Source organism: Nannospalax galili, unplaced genomic scaffold (genome assembly GCF_000622305.1).
Source record: "Nannospalax galili isolate Female #2095 unplaced genomic scaffold, S.galili_v1.0 scaffold427, whole genome shotgun sequence".
Lineage (NCBI taxonomy): Eukaryota > Metazoa > Chordata > Mammalia > Rodentia > Spalacidae > Nannospalax > Nannospalax galili.
In genome coordinates, this window is record NW_008356259.1 from 359,943 (window position 1) to 379,262 (window position 19,320).

Consider the following 19,320-nt stretch of genomic DNA (forward strand, 5'->3'; position numbering starts at 1 on the left):
TTTCTCTTTTCAAGTCTCTCTCTCTCTCTCTCTCTCTCTCTCTCTCTCTCTCTCTCTACCTGATGATTCATTTATTAGGTATTATCTCTGGCAAGATGTCACTTTACAAACTTGAAAGAATGTTCCCTAGTGATACTTACCATAAGGTTATAAGATACTACCCTGTAACTGTAGGTAAAATTGATATCAAATTACAAGAAATATTAAGCCCTATTTCTGTTCTTATTCTTCCTCTGAAAGATTGGTATTTATTTCTGGCACTAAATATGACTGCATAAAATATAATTCAAAATTTCACATGTCCTCTCTTGCTTTTCTTAACTTGTATAACATTTAGTACATAAGGGGTATTTGCTTCTTTTTTTTTTAACACTTAAATCAGTTTAGTTAATTGACGCTACATGGTATTTGAATAAAACTTGGTTTATTTAATATACTTAAATTTCTGTTATTGCTGTAAAAATATGAGACACAGTATTTACATAGATAGCTAAAATCCAGAGAGCTTGCCTGCTGAGTGGCGTCTAGTTAACATTAAAGCTTACAGCTGACTAAACTGCAAACATAAGCCAGCAACAGTGGGAAACCATGAGTTCAATAATCGAAGAGATGTATTAATCCTGTAACTCTGAAAATGATGCTAGAGGGCAAAGACAGGCAGAATAGGTGGTTAGTAAGATGGAACAGAACAGGCAAGTTGAAGTTAAGGCACCTGGTGTACGAGTCAAATAATAATAATAATAATAATAATAATAATAATAATAATTTACCATCAACCTGCAGGATGAACTACAATGACAACACAAATCTCTGCATTCAAAACTAAGTTACAAATCCAGAGAACCACTAATGATAGAACCTAATGCTCCTCTCCACATTTCCACTGAGATTATACTAAAGAAATATAAAAGGGGTCTGTGCATAAGTAAAACAAGTTCTGTTAGGAAATGATAGCAATTTAGAGGTTTGCAATCCTTGGTGACAGGAGTCAGAGGTGACTGGTTTAAACTATGGGTTGCAGAGATGATTATATAACCACAGATATTTGTTAAAATGGATCAGATTGTGACTTAAATAACTGCTTTGTATGTCATACAAATGATATGTCAATACAGGTATTAAATCATAAACATTATTGAAACAGCACAGGCATACAGGTAGGTGTACCAAGTGAAGGTAACCATGAGCAGTCGCAGCAAATATCTGTGCCACCCAGGCATCCCAACTGTGCCCATTCCTAGGCAGTAATTTCTCTTCCCTTAACATGTTCACTATCCCCACCTCTAACACTTGATTAGCTTGGAACTTGCTATGGAGACAGATTGAACTCCATCTCACTGAGATCCACCTGCCTCTGCCTCCCGAGTGCTGGGATTAAAGGTGCACTCGTTGCCAGATTTTGAGGTGTCTATAAACAGATTCATACTACCAAGTCTCTTAAAACCGGTTTCTTTTTGCAGCATTGTTTTTGGAATTCATCCATATTGCCTCCTATCCATTGTTAACATAGTATTCCACTATTTTTCGTTATATAAATAGACCAAATTTTGGATCCATCGTACAGTCATTTGAACTATTAAGAAAAGTTCTTTTCTGAATAACCTCTATGTGCATTTTATGTGCATCTCTGATAGAGATTTTTAAAGATATTTTATTACTAAATAGGTATAATTTCAACTTTAGTAGACTGTGTTAAACAGGTTTTCAGTGTGTTTATCCCAAATCAAACTCCAAGATCTTTTGCATTTTTTACCGTGATTTTAGTGTAATCTTTGCAAGTGTGAAGAGAAACATTCGACTTCAATTTTGATGGATACCTTTTGCATACCCTGTATATCTGTATGGGACTTCTTTTGTCCCACTTTCTGGTCAGCATCTGGTATAATCAGTCTCTGTTTGATTTTATTTATGATTTTAATTTTCTGTGTATGAGTGTATTGACTGCATGTGTGTAAGTGCACCCTTGTCATGCAATGCTCACAGAGGTCAGAAGAAAACGTCAGGTTCCTCCGGAACTGGAGTTACAGTTAGCTGCCGTGTGTGCTGGGAATCGAACCCAGTCCTCTGAAAGAGCGGCCCGCACTTCTAACCTCTGAGCCATCTCTCGAGCCCCATAAGTCTCTAATTTCATCTGTTGTAGGGATTTTAATTCTTGTCCATTTGATTTCGTATTTTCTGAAGACAACTATGATGAAGCCTTTCTCCTTGGCACATCAGTCATTTCGAGAGGCTGTGTGAGAAGTAGATGCTCATGTCCTCTCGTTTTCAATTTGGTTATCTCTCACAGAAGCAGAGTGGCTGTTTCTGCATTCTGGATATGTATCGCCAATATCTTCCCCCACTCGGTGGCAGGTGGCATGCTTTTCACTCTGTCAGCGTCATGGTTTAGTAAACAGAAGTAGTTAATATTTCAGTCAAATGCAGTTGCCACTTGAATTTGGGTACAGTCGAGGAATCTTTGTTATCTGAAGATCTGACCCTTATATACACCTGATGGAAGATGGAGTCAAAGCCTCACATTTCCTTCATAATGATTCACCAATCAGGGCAATTTCCTGGAATTAAGATATACAAAGCAATCATTTCAAGTACTTTTTAATAAAATGTCCTTTTTTTGGTCATCTTTTGTGTCAAAAAGAAAACCCTAACATTTACTGAGTTACTTTTTTATATGGATCTCTTTGTTAGAAATTTTGCTGGTGTGAATTTTTTTATGTAGGTACAAGCCATCAACAACTATAGAAAGTTGATGTCATTATGATTCATTTTACAGGTGAGGAAACTGAGGAGGACTGGGAGACAGTGATTCTCTGAAATGGCAGAGCTTGTAAGTGCCAGGCATTCCAGCTCTGCTCCAAAGCCCCTTCAGATTCCAGCTTGTAGGGAATGTGCTTGTGTTGCTAATTATCATGAACGAGCAAAATAACGGCTACATTTAAGAATTCATTTCTCTGTTTCAGATAAAGGAAGACCAATGCCTAAAAAAACAGCAGAAGGTGGAAGAGAAAAACGCTCTTCCTACAAACTACCTCAGGAGTACGATGTTGAGACCGTTGTGGTGGCAGACGCAGCGATGGTTTCCTACCATGGGACAGATGCAGCCAGGAGATTCATACTCACCATCTTAAATATGGTACGCTAACTTTAAAACACACTTGGAGTTTTTTCACGAAAGCTCTAGGGAAGAAATGTGTCTATAAGAGCCCTTTGTTTTGTGCTGCTCAGAATTGACCCCAGGCCTCATGAAGTTTTTTTAAAAATTATCTCATTATTATTCCTTTCCTCTATTGACATCAATAAACATATTGATTTGGTATCTTAGGTATACCAGTTTAATTCATCTCCAAAACGATAGCAAAAACATCTTTCGGATTGTCCGGATTCTTTTGTAAACCCTGTGTTGTAAAGTTTGATGTGACAAAACCCTGCTTTCCTGTCCCACACCTTCTTCCTCTGTCCCTCTCTCCTGATTCTGCCTTTATTTTCTGTCTTTCAAAAGACTATTGTTGGTATCACTAGCAATATTACAGTATTGGATTAATGTGTGGGTCCACTGAAAGCATCAGAGACTGATTCTAATATAGAATTAAATGAATTTTTTAGCCCTCTTAAGTACATATTTCATTTTAAATGCCAAGTATGACTCTACTTGATGAGTAAAACCTAACAGTTATTAGGTAAAATTCTAAAAGGCTAATTCTGAGGGAGCTAGATTTGATGGCCAATTTCTGGAATGCAGAAGTACAGTTTTTATCTAGTATGTTAGGAATGCTTATTACCACAGTAATACTTTGATATAGTTACATGATCCACTAGGTAAACCTTCTTCAAAGAATGAGAAAATGTAATGAAGAGTGAGTAATTTTTATGGAAAGAAAAACAGAACTATGAACTGAGACAGATATTCATTTGTAATTCCAATTGCCATAAAGGGAAGGTCAGAACTGAAAATTAAATATATTTAATTACATATATTGAGTATTAGATATATTGCCAATTTTACTGCTTTACTGTCACTTGTGTGTGTGTGTGTGTGTGTGTGTGTGTGAGAGAGAGAGAGAGAGAGAGAGAGAGAGAGGGAGAGAGAGAGAAGAGAGAGAGAGAGAGAGAGAGAGAGAGAGAGAGAGAGAGAGAGAGAGAGAGAGAGAGAGAGAGAGAGAGAGAGAGAGAGAGAGAGAGAGAGAGAGAGAGAGAGAGAGAGAGAGAGAGAGAGAGAGAGAGAGAGAGAGAGAGAGAGAGAGAGAGAGAGAGAGAGAGAGAGAGAGAGAGAGAGAGAGAGAGAGAGAGAGAGAGAGAGAGAGAGAGAGAGAGAGAGAGAGAGAGAGTGAGTTTATCATACTTTGGACTTCTTTTCATCTTCATCTGTGTCCTGAGTCTCCGACTTCACTGGCACTTGGTCTGGGCCACATTGACAGGCTGACATTATTCTCTCCCCTGTATTAACATCTGTGGAAACATAATACGGCTGTCAGATACATATCTTCTCACACAAGTTAAGTAAATGTTAAGTTTAAAAATCAAAAATTCCCAACAAAAATAAGGTATCTATTAAAATTAGAGTTGTGTTTTTTTCTAGGTTTTTTGTTTTCTTTGGTTTTGGTTTTGGTATTTTGAGACAGGCTCTCCCTCTAGCTTGGGATGGACTGGAGCTCACTAGATAGGCCAGGCTGGCCTCCAGCTCACAGAGCTCCCCTTCTCTGCCTCTGAAATGCTGCAATTAAAGCGTGTGTCACCATTCTTGGCTGCTCTCCAGTTTTAAAAACATTTTTATTACATTATTTATTTACGTGTGTGTGTGTGTGTGTGTGTGTGTGTGTGTGTGTGTGTCTGTATGAGCAAATGTGACATGGCATGCATGTGGAAGCCCAAGGACAGGTTTTGTTCTCTCTTCACATAATGAGTTCTGGGTTTTGAACTCATGTCATCAGGTTAGGCAACAAACATCTTTACCTAGTGAGCCATCTTGCAAACCCTAGTTTCCAGTTTTTTTGTTTTTTTTTTTTTAACTTAATGTGTGTGAGTATATTGCCTATATGTGTAAGTGCACCCATATCATGAAATGCCCATGGAGGTCAGAAGAGGGCATTGGATCCCCTGGAACTTAAGTTACAGATGGACAGTTGTTGGCCGTCATGTGGGTTCTGGAATAGAATTTGGGTCCTCTGCAAGAGCAGCCAGTGCTCTTAACTGACAAGTTATCTCTCCAGCCCCTGCTTTCCAGTTTTTAAAAATACATGCATACACATAAAATAAAAATAAATAAAAAATTTTTAAAAAAATAAGATTTTTAAACTAAATTGATCTGTCTTCCATGTTTGGTCTTGAACAAAAATTACCATGTTTTTCTGGTTTAATATTAGGATTTTTATTTTTATTTGCTTTAGGTTTTTAACCTTTTCCAACACAAGAGTCTGGGTGTGCAGGTCAATCTTCGTGTGATAAAGCTTATTCTGCTCCACGAAACTCCAGTAAGCAAGTTTTAAGTTTTTATTCAATTAAATGGGTGACAAATTGTGTGGAACTTTTAAGTGAAGGGAATGTCAGGGATATACTTTTATTGACTTAAAATCCAAAAATATCCCCTGAGTCACTTAAAGTATACATAAAACTGGCCTTTAGTTTGAGTTAATGCCTCAATTTTATTTGAAAAATGGAATGTTCTTAGTTTCCAAGGATCCTAACAACAAACCTTAACTTTCCAAAAGTAATTTTAAGTTATTTTAAAACACAACTTTATTATATTATTTAAACATATGTGTTGACGGTATTATCTATATTGCATTTGAAATGGTGAGAAGTCAGAGGCGTCACTTGACTAATTAAAAAGCATTAATTAAAAAGCACTTCAGAGAAACTCTGTTCATAAATTGGAGAATAATCTAGTATCCAAGCCCCAGAGTTCCACATGTTCAAACGTTCCATTTCACCTTTTTGCTTTTTCACGGTAGCTTTAAGCAGACTTCATAATTATTATACCCTTACATTTCAAGATTTTTTTTTTTAGCTCAGGCTAAATTAAGCCCAATTGACTTCTAGGTTCTAATTAATGTTATGTTCAGCAGTCCGCATTAGCAATATGGAGCATTCCCTTAAGCTGTATGTATGTATTTATTAAATACCTATTTTGGCATGTCTAAGAATAATCTGCCTGGAGAAACCCATCTTCTTTTGTAGGCAGACCTATATATTGGGCACCATGGAGAAAAAATGCTAGAGAGTTTTTGTAAGTGGCAGCATGAGGAATTTGGCAGAAAGAATGACATACACTTAGAGATGTCCACAAGCTGGGGCGAAGACACGACCGCAGTGGATGCGGCTATCCTCATAACAAGGTAAATTTCCCAAGCCAGGTAAGCTGTCTTCCTAATTCACCATCTCTGATGTTCATCCCATTAATCTTTCATGCATTGTTTTGTGCCTGATTTTATGTTAAGAAACTTTTGAGCATAGCAATTTTAGTCATCTCTCTCAGTTTTTAATGATGGATTTCTTAGCAGCTAAATGTTGGCCGTATGTTGATGTTACTTTTTTTAGTTAAGTAAAAAAAAATAAAATCACCCTCAACTTTTGATATCAAAGGTGTATCAACTGATTTGATCACAGTAACTTAAAACTAAGGTGAATTGTGGTAGAAATGAAAAGGTTTAAGGCTATACTATATGTTTTCCAATTGTGACTACATTAAATAACTTCATTAGTAAAATTCAATGATGGAAATTTTTTCTGGATTCACTGTGAAGAGACTTTCAACTGTCTTTACCTAATTAACCATGAGCAGTCTTGTCCATGTTTTGAGAAGGTGAAATACTGAGCAACAATGTAATTCCTGTAAAAGTACCCTTGGCGATTTCCCATGAATTTGTTTTACTACTAAGCAAGTGCTACAAAAATGAATGAGAATTCGTTGTGTGCCAGCAATTTAATTTTAACTAATCAAAAAGCATCAAAATTTCCTATCACAGAAGTTATAGCCACATAACACAATTTGTCTGATGTAAATCTATTCAATTAATGATAGATTTTTACTCATATTCAATTTTAATAATAAATTATTCATAAAAATGTCTATGAAAGAACACAGCGGAATTCTAATTTTGGCTGTGTATGTATAACTGATGCTGAACTTCTTTAATAAACAGCCTTAAAACTGGAAAACATTTAGGTGGTAACTGTAGTCATTGGAGAATAAGCCCCCCCAAAAGAAAATATGTTAGGGAAGCCCCACATTAACCAGCTTTTGCCTGGGTACAATTTCTTGACCGATATAGCAGCTAGCACCTAAGTGGAACACCAGGATCTTCCTGACAACACCGGAGGTAAGCATCCCATGCAGGAAAAGGTGCCGGAGTGTGGGCTGTGCTCTTCACCTGTGAGAAGGTGATCAGATGGGTCTGTACACCTACAGATTGAGTGTTCCAAATCCGCTATTGCTATGCAGTTCAGCGTTAACAAGATGCTTGCAACTGGGTAGATTCAGGCTGCATGTATGTGGCGATTTTGTGATACCGTTTCATCACTCTCAACATTTATCGAAGAAAACCAGAAAGGCTGAGTGGCGTCATCATGAGAACACAGAGAAATGGCAGTCCTCACAAAATTTGAAGGTGTGGCTCAACAAGATGTTAAGGGAGACTGAGCCCTTCCTCTTTACAAGGGGTGGGCTTCCGATAGACCCTGCATACCAAAACCAAAGAAACAAAAGCAATGTAAATGAAACAGAAACAATACAAACAAACCTCAGATTTCTCAAATTGAATCACCAGTAATTGAAGCTTCATAAAACAAGAGCAAAACTCTTCAGATGAAAATATTAACTACCAACATTTATGAAACTATCAAACACTAATAAACTTTTATATATATATATAATTTAGATATTGCATTTATCAGATTGATGTAATTAAAATCACAGAATGCACAGAGAGTGTCTAAACATTAATGCGTATGTATACCTGGGAGCTGCTTGGTAGGGAATGCAGTGCCAGATAGAAGTGACCTCCCTTAAAGTGATAAGCATGCCATACAGCACTCATCAAAGAAGCTTCTTTTTGCAACAGATGGAGGCTACTGCAGAGTTGCGCATCTGGTCAGGCACAGAGAACACACACCTGGGAGATGCCCAGTACTAGGTGACACATCTGCAGTTGAATTTCTACAACCAAGGCTTATGGAACATAGTGAAATAAGGGGTAGAGAGAGGGCTAATGCACCCCTCAACTTTCAGCAGAGAGGCTTCCATGTACTTCAGAGTGTGATACACGTAGAAGGACACCACTGGCCAGGCTTTGGACAGTAAGAGACTGTAGAGTGTAGGATGGGACTCCTATGTGGACTCTCACCACTCACAGCTCAGGGACCATTGCAGAAGAGGAGGCGGAAAGGTTGTAAGAGTTAGGTTCATGACATAAGGAAGTGGATGCTTCCAGGTCTCTGAAGGCTTACTCATGTGAGCCTCTGGCAGTGGTGGCAACAGTGGTATCGAACGCAGGACTCATGTCAGCTCAATTAAACAAGGGCCCAAAGGGCCCAAAGAGGAGTTGAGAAATAGGTGGCGGGCCAGCATTAGATCCAGAACTATTTGAGACTGGTTGCTGCTGGGTGAGGGAGAGTATGGCTTACGCATGACCACTGGATGAGGTGACTAGACTCCAGTGGGCACATTTACACTGAAGGGCATTTGGGTACAAACACCTGAATGAAAGTTGTATGAAATTTTAAAAGCTTAGTAAAAATAAAATAAAATCACAGAGGAGAGAGAATGGGTAACAAAAATTATTTGAAGAATGGCAAAAAAAAAAAGTTCCTAAAATTAAATGAAAACAACAGATAAATAAGTTGGTGCATCATAGAAAATTTGTTATAAATCAAAGGTAAAGAATAATTAATTTAGATAATCCAGAGAAAAGAAATGAATTACTCACAGGCAACAATGTTAAAGTTAATGATTTCATATCTGGAAAACAAATCACAAGATAGTGCAGCAATAGTTTCAATATATTATGAGATCAAGGGTAGAAACAGCCAAAAATTCTTAACAAAATTAGTAAAAGTACTCCCTAGAAGTGTGTGTAGAAGAAATATCTAGAGCTGATATCACACTTAAGGCTGAAATCCTAAAGCTTTGTTCTACAGGCTTAAAGGTAACATGATACTGTCCACTCTTAAGCCTGTTCACTGTTGAAGATTGTGCAAAGGAGAGGTGTAACTACTCTGAATGAAGGAAAATGTCTTTATTAGATGATATGACTTTGTACAAAGAAAATTCCAGGAAGCCTTACAAAAATGCCATCATATCTAACAACATTTTCAAAAGCACATGATGTAAAGTGCATTTAAAAAAATTAATTTATAGGGCTGGAGAGATGGCTCAAAGGTTAAGAGCACTGGCTGCTCTTGCAGAGGACCAGGTCCAGTTCGCAGCACCCACATGGTGACTAACAATGGTCTGTAACTCCAGTTCCAGGGAATCTGGCACACTTGTCTGACCTCCATGGGCACTGCACAACATGGGTGCATTTACATACATGCAGGCAATATATTCATACACACAAAAAATAATAAATTTTTTTAAAATTTACATTATTATATACTCTAAATGAACAATTGATTTTTTAAAAATTACCCTAACTTCCAAGTCCACAAAATACTTCTTAAAAAATTTTAAAATAAGTGTATACCTTTAAATGAAAACTTGACTATAATCCTACTAGAAATTAAAAATTTAAATTCCCTGATTGCAATTCTAAAAATAAAATGGCATACTTTCTTCAAATTAGCTTATAGTCATTATTATCCTGTATCACAAATCTCTGTGGGCCTTTAAAAATATTCTTATTTGTTCTTTGAGAATTTCATACAATGTCTTTTGATCATGCCAGACTCCCTCCCTTCACAGATTCAACCCCACCTCCCCATCCCCACTTCATGTCCTCTATTATTTTTGAAAGCTCTATGAAGCCCAGTTTGCATTCTACAAATACTTTGGTACAGGCCCACACCCTGCAGCATGGTCAGCTTAGTCACTGTCACACCATTAAAGAAAACTCTCTCTCTCCCCACCCCCATCATTTATGAGTTGCCAGTAGCACCTCACCTAGGTGTGGGTCTTCTTGCCCACCTCTTTCCTCCTTGCTGGGATTTTGTCTAGCTTGAGCTTGAGCAAGCCTTCTGCCTGGTTTCACAAGTGTTGTGAGTTCCTATATGCAGCTTCCCTGCTGTGTTTGGAAAACCATTTTCTTGCAGTCATTCACCACCTCTGGCTCTCACAGTCTTTCAGCTCTCTCTCCTTCAATGTTTGCCAAGACTTGAGAGATGAAGGTGTGGTACAGATGTCCCATTTAGGGCTAAGAACTCTGCAGTCTCTCCTGCATGTTGACTGTGCATCTCTGTGTTAATCACTATCTGCTGGTGTGGCTTGAAGGCATGCAGTAATCTGGATATAACAAGAAGTCATCAGGTGTCTGTTTAATACTACATGCATTTAAACAGAATGATAGTACTAGGTTCTTCCCTGTGACTTGAGACCTGCCTAGCCACAGGTTCTTGACTCTGGTAACAGTGCCAGGTATGGGCTCTGTCTTGTGATGTGGACCTTGAATCCAATCTGAAACTGTTTGGTTACTCCCATAACATTTGTGTTACTGTGACACCAGTGGGCATATCTTACCAGGTCAGTCATTATCGTGGGTCTCAGGGTTCACAGCTGGGTAAGCTTTATGACTTTTTCCTGCTTGTAGTATGCATAGTACCTTCCACTGTTACGAAAGCTAGCCAGTAGAGATGAAGTTTTGAGGTCAGTACCAGCTTGATTTGTCCAGGTTTGTTCTATGACTCATGTATGTAGTGTCTTCAGCAGTATCTTATAGTCAGTCAAGTTCTGGTGGGCAACTAAGAGCAATAATTGTAGCCAGTACTGTCTGAAGGTCTGTGTGACCATCCCTTCCTCCTAACTTGGTCAAGAACCGAAAAAGAAGGAGCCCATTCCTGTCACTGACCTTTAAATTGTTAACCTGTGGTGACTGGTAGGGGCATTGTCCCTTAGTTATGAGGAGCGCCATTCAAACTCTTCATATGCATATATATTTAAAGAAACTTCTACAGTAGTAGGTTTCCTATGGCTTTTTCAAAAGGCCTTTAGTGCTCCTTAGTTTTCCCCATACTCCCTCCTCTATCTGCACACAGATGTCTCTGTCCATTTAACCCTTTCTCTTCCAGTATCCCCCTTTCTTCGTCCCATGAAGTGCCCTCCAATGGCCTGTTACTAGTTTCCACTGTAGGTCTTTCAGAGAATTCAAACAACCTAGAAGAACCAATAACTTCTGAAAATAAAAATGGTGAGTATAGGGCTGGAGAGATGGCTCAGTGGTTAAGAGAGCACTGGTTTCTCTTGCAGAGGCCCCGGGTTCAATTTCCAGCACCCACATGGCAACTAAAAACCTTGTAAACCATCCATGACTCTAGTTCCAGGGGAGTCTGACCTTAGTGGTATTGCATGACATGAGTATACTTAACACACATGCAGGTAAAACATTCATACAATAAAATAAAAAGCAATAAATAAAATGTTTAAAAAATAATGGATGGACATATACTATCCAATTTAGGAAGCTTAATTTCAACATATTAAATATGGCTAGTAATTCTTTACAAATGGGCTAATGATAATTTAAATGAGAACTATGTAAATTATAAAGTTCTTCTTTCACCTATGAATTCTCTAAATCCGGTGAAAATTTACTTTATAATTTATAGTTTTCCATTTCTATAGTCTTTTTTGCCTTGGGATTTTCACTGTTAAATTCATTGAATAATTCAGTAAAATAATAAAATTTAAACTGTTTTATTTGTTTGAAAGTACATAAGCCTTTTTTTGATCCCAAAATGATTGCATCTTTACTAAGGAATTCACATTGGACTAGCTTGCTTCTCAAATTTTATTAGTCTACTTGATTTGATCTTGGAACATAATAGAACTAGAAAGAACAATCTCTTAATGCTTTCAAATAATCAAATATAGCAGTGCTTAAAAATAAAATATAAGCCAGCAGATTACTAGTGTTCATTATTTCATGTTAATTTGTCCATTTTCTGGCTTTATTTTCTGAACATTAGGTAAGTTGATAAGTAGAAAAGGAACAAGAAAATAATTTGGTTGGCAATTGTTATAGGCTAGAAAAAAATAACAAAATTACATGTAGAAAGTATCTCAAAGAACATATTTCCAAATTAAAGGCAGATTAAAGTCAGAAGTGAGATTAATAAAAATATATAATGACCAAACACTTAAGATGTCATGGAAAATATATTGGACCCTGGAGATAGATGGCATTTTAATTTCAGCTTGCTCAGTTTCACAACTGTAATCAGAGCAATGTTCTTGACCTCATTAATCCTTGTGTGTCATCACACTCAGTGATATCTACCTCACAGGACATCACATTAGTGCAAATGAGACATCTTGAAAACCTAATGGTATGTTTGAACCATAGTGAGGACACACTTAAAATGGGCACTATTATTTTATTGTAATTTGTATTAAATAAAGAATAGAGAATATGTTATGCAAAGGCCATCATAAGCAAATTGGTCTCTGTTCTATGAGTTATGCCGGAACATTCAGATTGTCTCCATATTTCTCCAATGATTTTCTTTAATCTTCGCTTGCTTATGAATTTGAAGAACAACACATTTTCAGGCACGGTGGTATGTGACAGGAGTCCCAACTACTTTGATGCTGAGGTGGGAGGCTTTCTTGATCCCAGAAGCTGCAATTCAGCCCAGGCTGCATACATGAATCTGACTACTGGAATTCACAGCCAATTCCAGGAATTGGTGACCTACAGGTATCCTTGTGATATACAAAAATATAATGATATGATTTTTGGGTGATTTTTGAGACAAGTTGTCCCTGTAGCCCCAGCTGGCTTGGAACTCACTATGAAGACCAGGCTGGCCTCGATCTCATAGAGATCTGCCTGCCTCTGCCTCCCGAGTGCTGGCATTAAAGGCATGCACCACCATGTCCGGCAATCTGATTTTCCTTTATTTGGAGGAATAGTCCATATCAGTTTCTCAGTAAACAGTTTCTAAATAATATATTTATAATGAGAGAAAAGAGCCATAAAAGGTGAGTTCATGTGAGCAGTGGCTGTAACTCAGCTGGAAGGGTGTTTGCCAGAATGAATGAGGATTGAAGTACAGTCACCAGCAGACCATAAACCAAGCATAGTGACACAAGTTTCTAAACCCAGTACTTTCTAAATGCAGTAATCTGGAGGTGGAGCCAGAAAGAAAACAAAAGTGACTATGCATTGCAAGCATTTGTTCCCACAGGACTTTCAAAACATTTTTCTGTGTGGCACAGCCAAGTCATCTTTTCTGGCTATGTTTTATACACAGCTAATTGCATCTTATTTTATTTAACTACTATACTTAATTTTATTCTGACAAAAGTTAACATAATTTTCAAGAAATTATATAAAATTTTCCCTAATATTTTAATGAAAATAGATATTTCTTTTTTATATATTTATTAACTTTAAAATTTCTTACTGAATTTTTGCAATTTTCAAACAAGGTATTTTGAGGGTCTTTAGAGTCCCTCCCCTAGCCACACCTCCCCTGACTGAACCCTGATCAATTTAACATACTCTATTTTAAATGTAAATATTAAGGCCTATAGAGTCCAATTTGTATTCCCAAATGTCCTTCAGTGTGGGTTCATCCACTGGAGCCTGGTTAACCTACTAGGAGTCGTAGCTTTGAAAGAGACCGATTCCCCTTCCCAACAGCCATCAGTTTCCAGTAGTTCCTTAGGTAAGGTTGGGATTTCTGAACCACTTGCCCACTCTCTGCTGGGATTTTATCTCACTTAAGCTTGCATGGGACTTGTGCATGCTGTCACCATTGCTGTGGTTCATATGAGTAACTGACAGCTGTCTGGAAAACTCTTGTTTCCTTGTGGTCATCCTCCTCCTCTTGCTCTTACACTCTTTCCACCCTGTGTTCTGCTATGATCCCTGAGACTTGGAAGGCAGAAGTTTGATATAGATGTCCTATTCAGGAATAAGCACTCCATAGTCTCTTAATCTCTGAACACTGACGAGTTGTGGGTTTCTGTGTTGCTTACTATCTGCTACATGAGGAAGCTTCTCTGGTGAGAGTTGAGAGATGAATTAATCTATGAGTATAACAGTAACTCATTAGGAGTCAGTTTAATACTATGACAGTTTAGTAGGCCTGATATCCATGCCAGGTACGGGCTCCATCTTATGAAGTAGACATTAAATCCAATTATAAATTTGTTGGGTTACCCCCATAATATTTGTGCCACTATTACACAAGTGGCCATATCTTGTTGCAAGAGTTGTAGTTTGCAAGATTCACAGCAGGGCTTATGATTAATTTTCTCTTCAGGTAGCATGCATAGCACCTTCCAGTGCTGTGAAAGCTAGCCAGTAGAGATGAGGCTCTGCAGTTAGCACTAGCTTAATTTTTCTGGTTTCATTGCTGTTGTTCTTTATTTGTTTGGTCTTTTTGAGAAAGAGTCTCCTTGTAGCCCCAGCTGACCTGGAACTCACTATATAGAGCAGGCTGGCCTTGAACTCAGAGATTTGCCTGCCTCTTCCTCCCAAGTGCTGGGATTAAAGACATGAGCCACCACACTTGTCTTGTTTGGTTTAATTTTTATTTTTATTGATTTTAATTTTAATTTTTTGTTTTTGTTGCTTTTTTTGAGAATTTTGAATTATGATCCAATTTAGAACCCCTCCTTATCTCCACACACACTTTACTACCCCCCGCCCAATTTCTTGTCTCTTGTTTTTAGGCCTAGTGTAATCTGTGTCACCAAATGCTCTTCTATGTGTGTCCACCCCATGGAACATGGTCAGCCTACCCAGTATTACACCGTTAAAGAAAACTAATTCTCCTGCCAGCATCAATCAGTTGCTAACAGGACCTCAGCTAGAGTCTGGGCTTCTTGTCCCTCTCTTAACCTCCCTTTGGGATTTTGTCTGGCTTGAGTTTGCACAGGTCTTGTGCATGCTATTACAATTGCTGTGAGTTCATTTGACTGACTGCCCTGCTGCCTGAAAAACACTGATTCCTTGTAGTCATCCGTCACCTCAGGCTCTTACAATCTTCCCTCCCCCTCTTCTGCAGTGACCCCTGAGACATGGGTGGTAGAGGTTTGGTACAGATGTCCCATTCAGTGGTAAGCATGCTACAGTCTCTTTCTGCTCATTGACCAGTGTGAAGATCTTACTCTATTCTGAAAGGTTATAAGCAAAATAAAGGTCTAAGGACATTTCAACTTTTTAACCAGTAATTGAAATTTAAAACTTCAATCTGTTTTCATGAATATTTACTAAATATTAATATTTTTAAAATTTATATCATTTTTTTAGTGACACTGTTAACAAATAACTTGAATATGTTCATCTTTCCAAGACCTCCTGTGTTCATGGATGGTAGAATTAATATTGTGACATAATCATCCTATGAAAAACAATTTATAGATTCAATGCAATCCCAATAGAAATCGACACGGCAGTTTTTACAGAAACAGAAAAAAAATCTTAAAATTCTTATGAAAGCACAAAAGACCCTGAATGGCCAAAGTAATCCTCAACAAAAAGCACAGTGCTGGAGGGATTATAATGCTTTATTGCAGAGCTGTGGCAATAAATCAGCATGATAATATTGCAGACATTAAGCAAGGAGGGGCAGAGAAGGGTCTTGCTCTACCTTGTGTGTATACACAGCAGCACACACATGTGCACACACAGGCACACCACACACATACACACACACCTAAAGAAATAGTAAATAAATAAACAAATAATAATTAAAATTTATCCTGTTTATGACTTCTAGTCTTTTTACTTAATCATGTTAAAAAATCTTAAACTTTGCCAGACACTATTAAAGATTTTGAAAACTAATTTCTTCCTTAATGAAATAATGAATGCTTTTAATACAAATAATATTTTTCAGTGTTCTTATTTTTGTGTTATTCATTTGAATACTGTATGTAATATATTGCGATAATTTTTTCATAAGTTTTTCAGTGTATATTTGTAGTATTATATGTCCAATATGGAATTTTTAGTGCTCTATGCCATCTAAATAACTCTAATTAGAGTTTCAACACTAAACTGACCACCATATTGATGTAGAGAATTTAGAATATCAGAATGTATGAGTCATGGATTAATTTTATATATTTACTTTCACACTGATGAACTTTTTCTTCCTTTTCTTTAAACAATTTTTGGAAATATGGCTTCTAAAGCTTAAAGAGCAATAATTGTAATTTGATTAGTAAGTTATGATTTCTCTTCATAAAATAAATCATTTATTATGCATGAGGTTAGATGTAAAAATAAAGTTTCACTACCAAGGAGGAAGTACAGTTAACTTTTTAAATATTTTCTTGCTGTAATACCTGTGTATTTATACTATTAATTCCTTGAATTCAAAATATCACTGCCATAGTCTACAGGGAAGATTTGTTTCTGCTCTCCAATGTGATGATAGGAAGTTTATTCTTTATTCCTAACACTGTTTTTCTTTTCCAAATTCTAAAGATGAAAGTATAAGATCAACCTTCGCATCTTAAGCTCCTTTTTATGTTAAGAAGCTGTGAAGCCAGCATTCTTAATTAAGTCCTATAATTTCCTCCCTCTTCTGACCTTCCTTCGCTCATCTTGCCACATGGACTCTTAGAGAAAAGAAATAGGACAGCATACTACATTTCATACTTTACAAAACAAACTATAAAACTCAAGCTGTGTGTGAGCTCAACTGTGTGCTCAGGAAATAGAATGTTATTCACAGAGGGGGAGTTCACATTTTACTACCATTTATAGTCCATATTTTCCTTTAAAATTCTATTCCAAACATTTGCTTGTCCTTAGATGTACTCTAGGAAAGATCCAGTATATTTCATTTTCACCTAGGAAGGCATACTCCCATGGTCAAAATTTAAAAATATTTATAAAAACTTATAAATGTTGTTTTCTAACAATATAAACATATCCTCACATTTAAGTTGAACAGTTTTATATTTTTAGCACATTTTCTTACCTGAAGGAAACAAATATGAAGGTTTTGTGTATTTATGTATAGAATATTTTTTCATGCTACACACATTTCTATATTGGTTTCTTTCAGTTCAACTATATCTTCAACCATGCCTTTTATTGTATAAGACATAGTTCAGTCCCCTGGAAAATCCATAGCCCTAATTCTCAAAGCCCACAAACTTGCCACCTTACATAGCAAAAGGAACTATGCAGTTATGATTAAATTCAGAATACCGAGATTACTCAAGATTATGTGAGCAGATCCAGTATATATGCGAGAGTCCTAAAATATGGGTGAAGGATGCAGAGGTTCAGGCTCGGAGGAACTGGAAGATGCTCACATGCTGCTGACTTTGAAAATGGAGAAAGGGCCAAAACCAAGGAATGCAGGCAGGGCCAGGAGCTTGGGAAAGGACATAGATTATGCCTTCAGCCTCTAGAAGGACTTCAGTCCTAATGACATTGGGATTTTAGCCCAATAACGACTGTGTTTAGTTTCCATATAGATGTGTACCAAATATGTTTGTTTTAAGCTACTAACTCTGTGGTAATTTATGCACGCAGCAACAGGAAACAGACTCACACATTTTCTTCCTTATTCAGCAGAAGGAAGAGAAGTACTATATTTTGCCCTACTGTTCCAATTTATTTAATTTCCTCTTTATAGTATGTTCTAGTTTGGTACTCTTAGAGAAAAAATGTCCTACAAATACCTTTAGCTATGGTAGTAATAGCTAAGACTTCTTTAGAATAGTAGTTTAAAGTACTCACTCTGTGTAATGGTATGCATATAGAAAATATTCCTCAGAACTAACCGACTGCTCACCTTATTCAACTGTGAGACAAGGTGTGTGTGTTGGATCATTTCTCCACCAGTGAAAATCAGCCTTCTGAAGAGAATTTTTATTCCTAAATAACTTTGTGCCATTTGGTCAAAAATATATAATGAGTGTTTTACGTAATTTGGAGAAAAGTTTCCATTATTACATGGTGTAAAAATATTGATCAGACCATTGGTCTTGAAGGAAGGTGTGAAACATAAAGAAATGAGAAAAATCAGTCTTCATAGATTCCGTGTTCTTATCCATATTTATCAGGCTAAACTTACGGTCAAGCTGTTGCTAGGAATGTTCATCTTAGACAGTTATTAAATGCTGCGTGCTATGTGGACACATTGCAAGGATGAAATTTTCACTCAGGGATTAATCTTGATCTCAGATAAATGCATAATATTCTTATAAATCTGAACCTATCTGAGGTCATATGTTTGTCAAATTGTCCCGTGTGATACAATAAAGTAAATAGTTTAAGGCTGACCTAGTGCTACGGCCTCATGGTAACAAAAACACAAAGCATCTTCTTCCAGCTATCAACACTGTGATTTCTTACCATAATTTTCACATTTCCTTCTGAAATTATAGTGAAAGCCTAAGTCTCTGGCTCTTGAAAATATTTTAAATTTAAAATTATATTTTAATAATATTTATCTTTTGTGTTTATTTAAATGCTTTCGGTTTATCCACAATCCTTCTGAAAAATTAATTTCAAGTAAGTGTTATTGGCAAATAAGACAGAAAATTTAATAAAGCATAGAGATGGTGAGTGTGTCTTGATTTAATACAAATCACAGAATAATTTTTGAATGAATCATTTATAGGTATATCCCAAGGCACTGTAAAACTCCACAATGAGACTTGTTCTCTGATGCATCTTCATTCTTGGAAATTAAAGTCTTATTTTTTCAATGTAAGTCAGAACTTAAACAGAATTTATTGGTCTTCTCAGTTGCCAAAGGCTAACTATCATTTCCATCAACCCATGTAATGAAATTCTGCAAGGCCAACTTCATGAACTCTTTGAGTTAACATGAGCCAAAAATGAGAATTTGAAACCACACTGAATGCGAGTCCAAGCTGAAAACCTCTCTCGAATTTACACACACAAAAATCTTTGAATATTTTGAAATTAGTAATGCATTATTTTGTTCATCTAGAAGAACATCCTGACAACAGAAGATTAAGAATCATAGTGTCATCTGAGGTTAAATACAGCTGATGACTGATTCTTCAGTCTTAATGAAAGATGCTTCCAGTCATCTGGATAAGAGAAACTTGCAGGTTCTTTAAGAAACTCAACATGCTTTATTCATTTGTTTGTTTTGTTAGGTGAACGGAAACTGGCTGTGAAGGATCTTGGTGCCCTGACAATAAGCAGTGTATTTCTCATAGTTATG

General features: G+C 36.8%; 1 protein-coding gene across 1 annotated transcript in view; it reads left to right on the plus strand.

The window, feature by feature from the left end:
• The window catches only part of Adamts19 (ADAM metallopeptidase with thrombospondin type 1 motif 19), a 318,916-nt gene that overhangs the window by 83,939 nt on the left and 215,657 nt on the right, over positions 1-19,320 (plus strand). Inside the window, exons 4-6 of the mRNA XM_008854345.3 lie at positions 2,961-3,133; positions 5,385-5,468; positions 6,175-6,332. Of these exons, the coding sequence (XP_008852567.1) occupies positions 2,961-3,133; positions 5,385-5,468; positions 6,175-6,332 (415 nt within the window). The remainder of the gene's footprint in view (positions 1-2,960; positions 3,134-5,384; positions 5,469-6,174; positions 6,333-19,320) is intronic.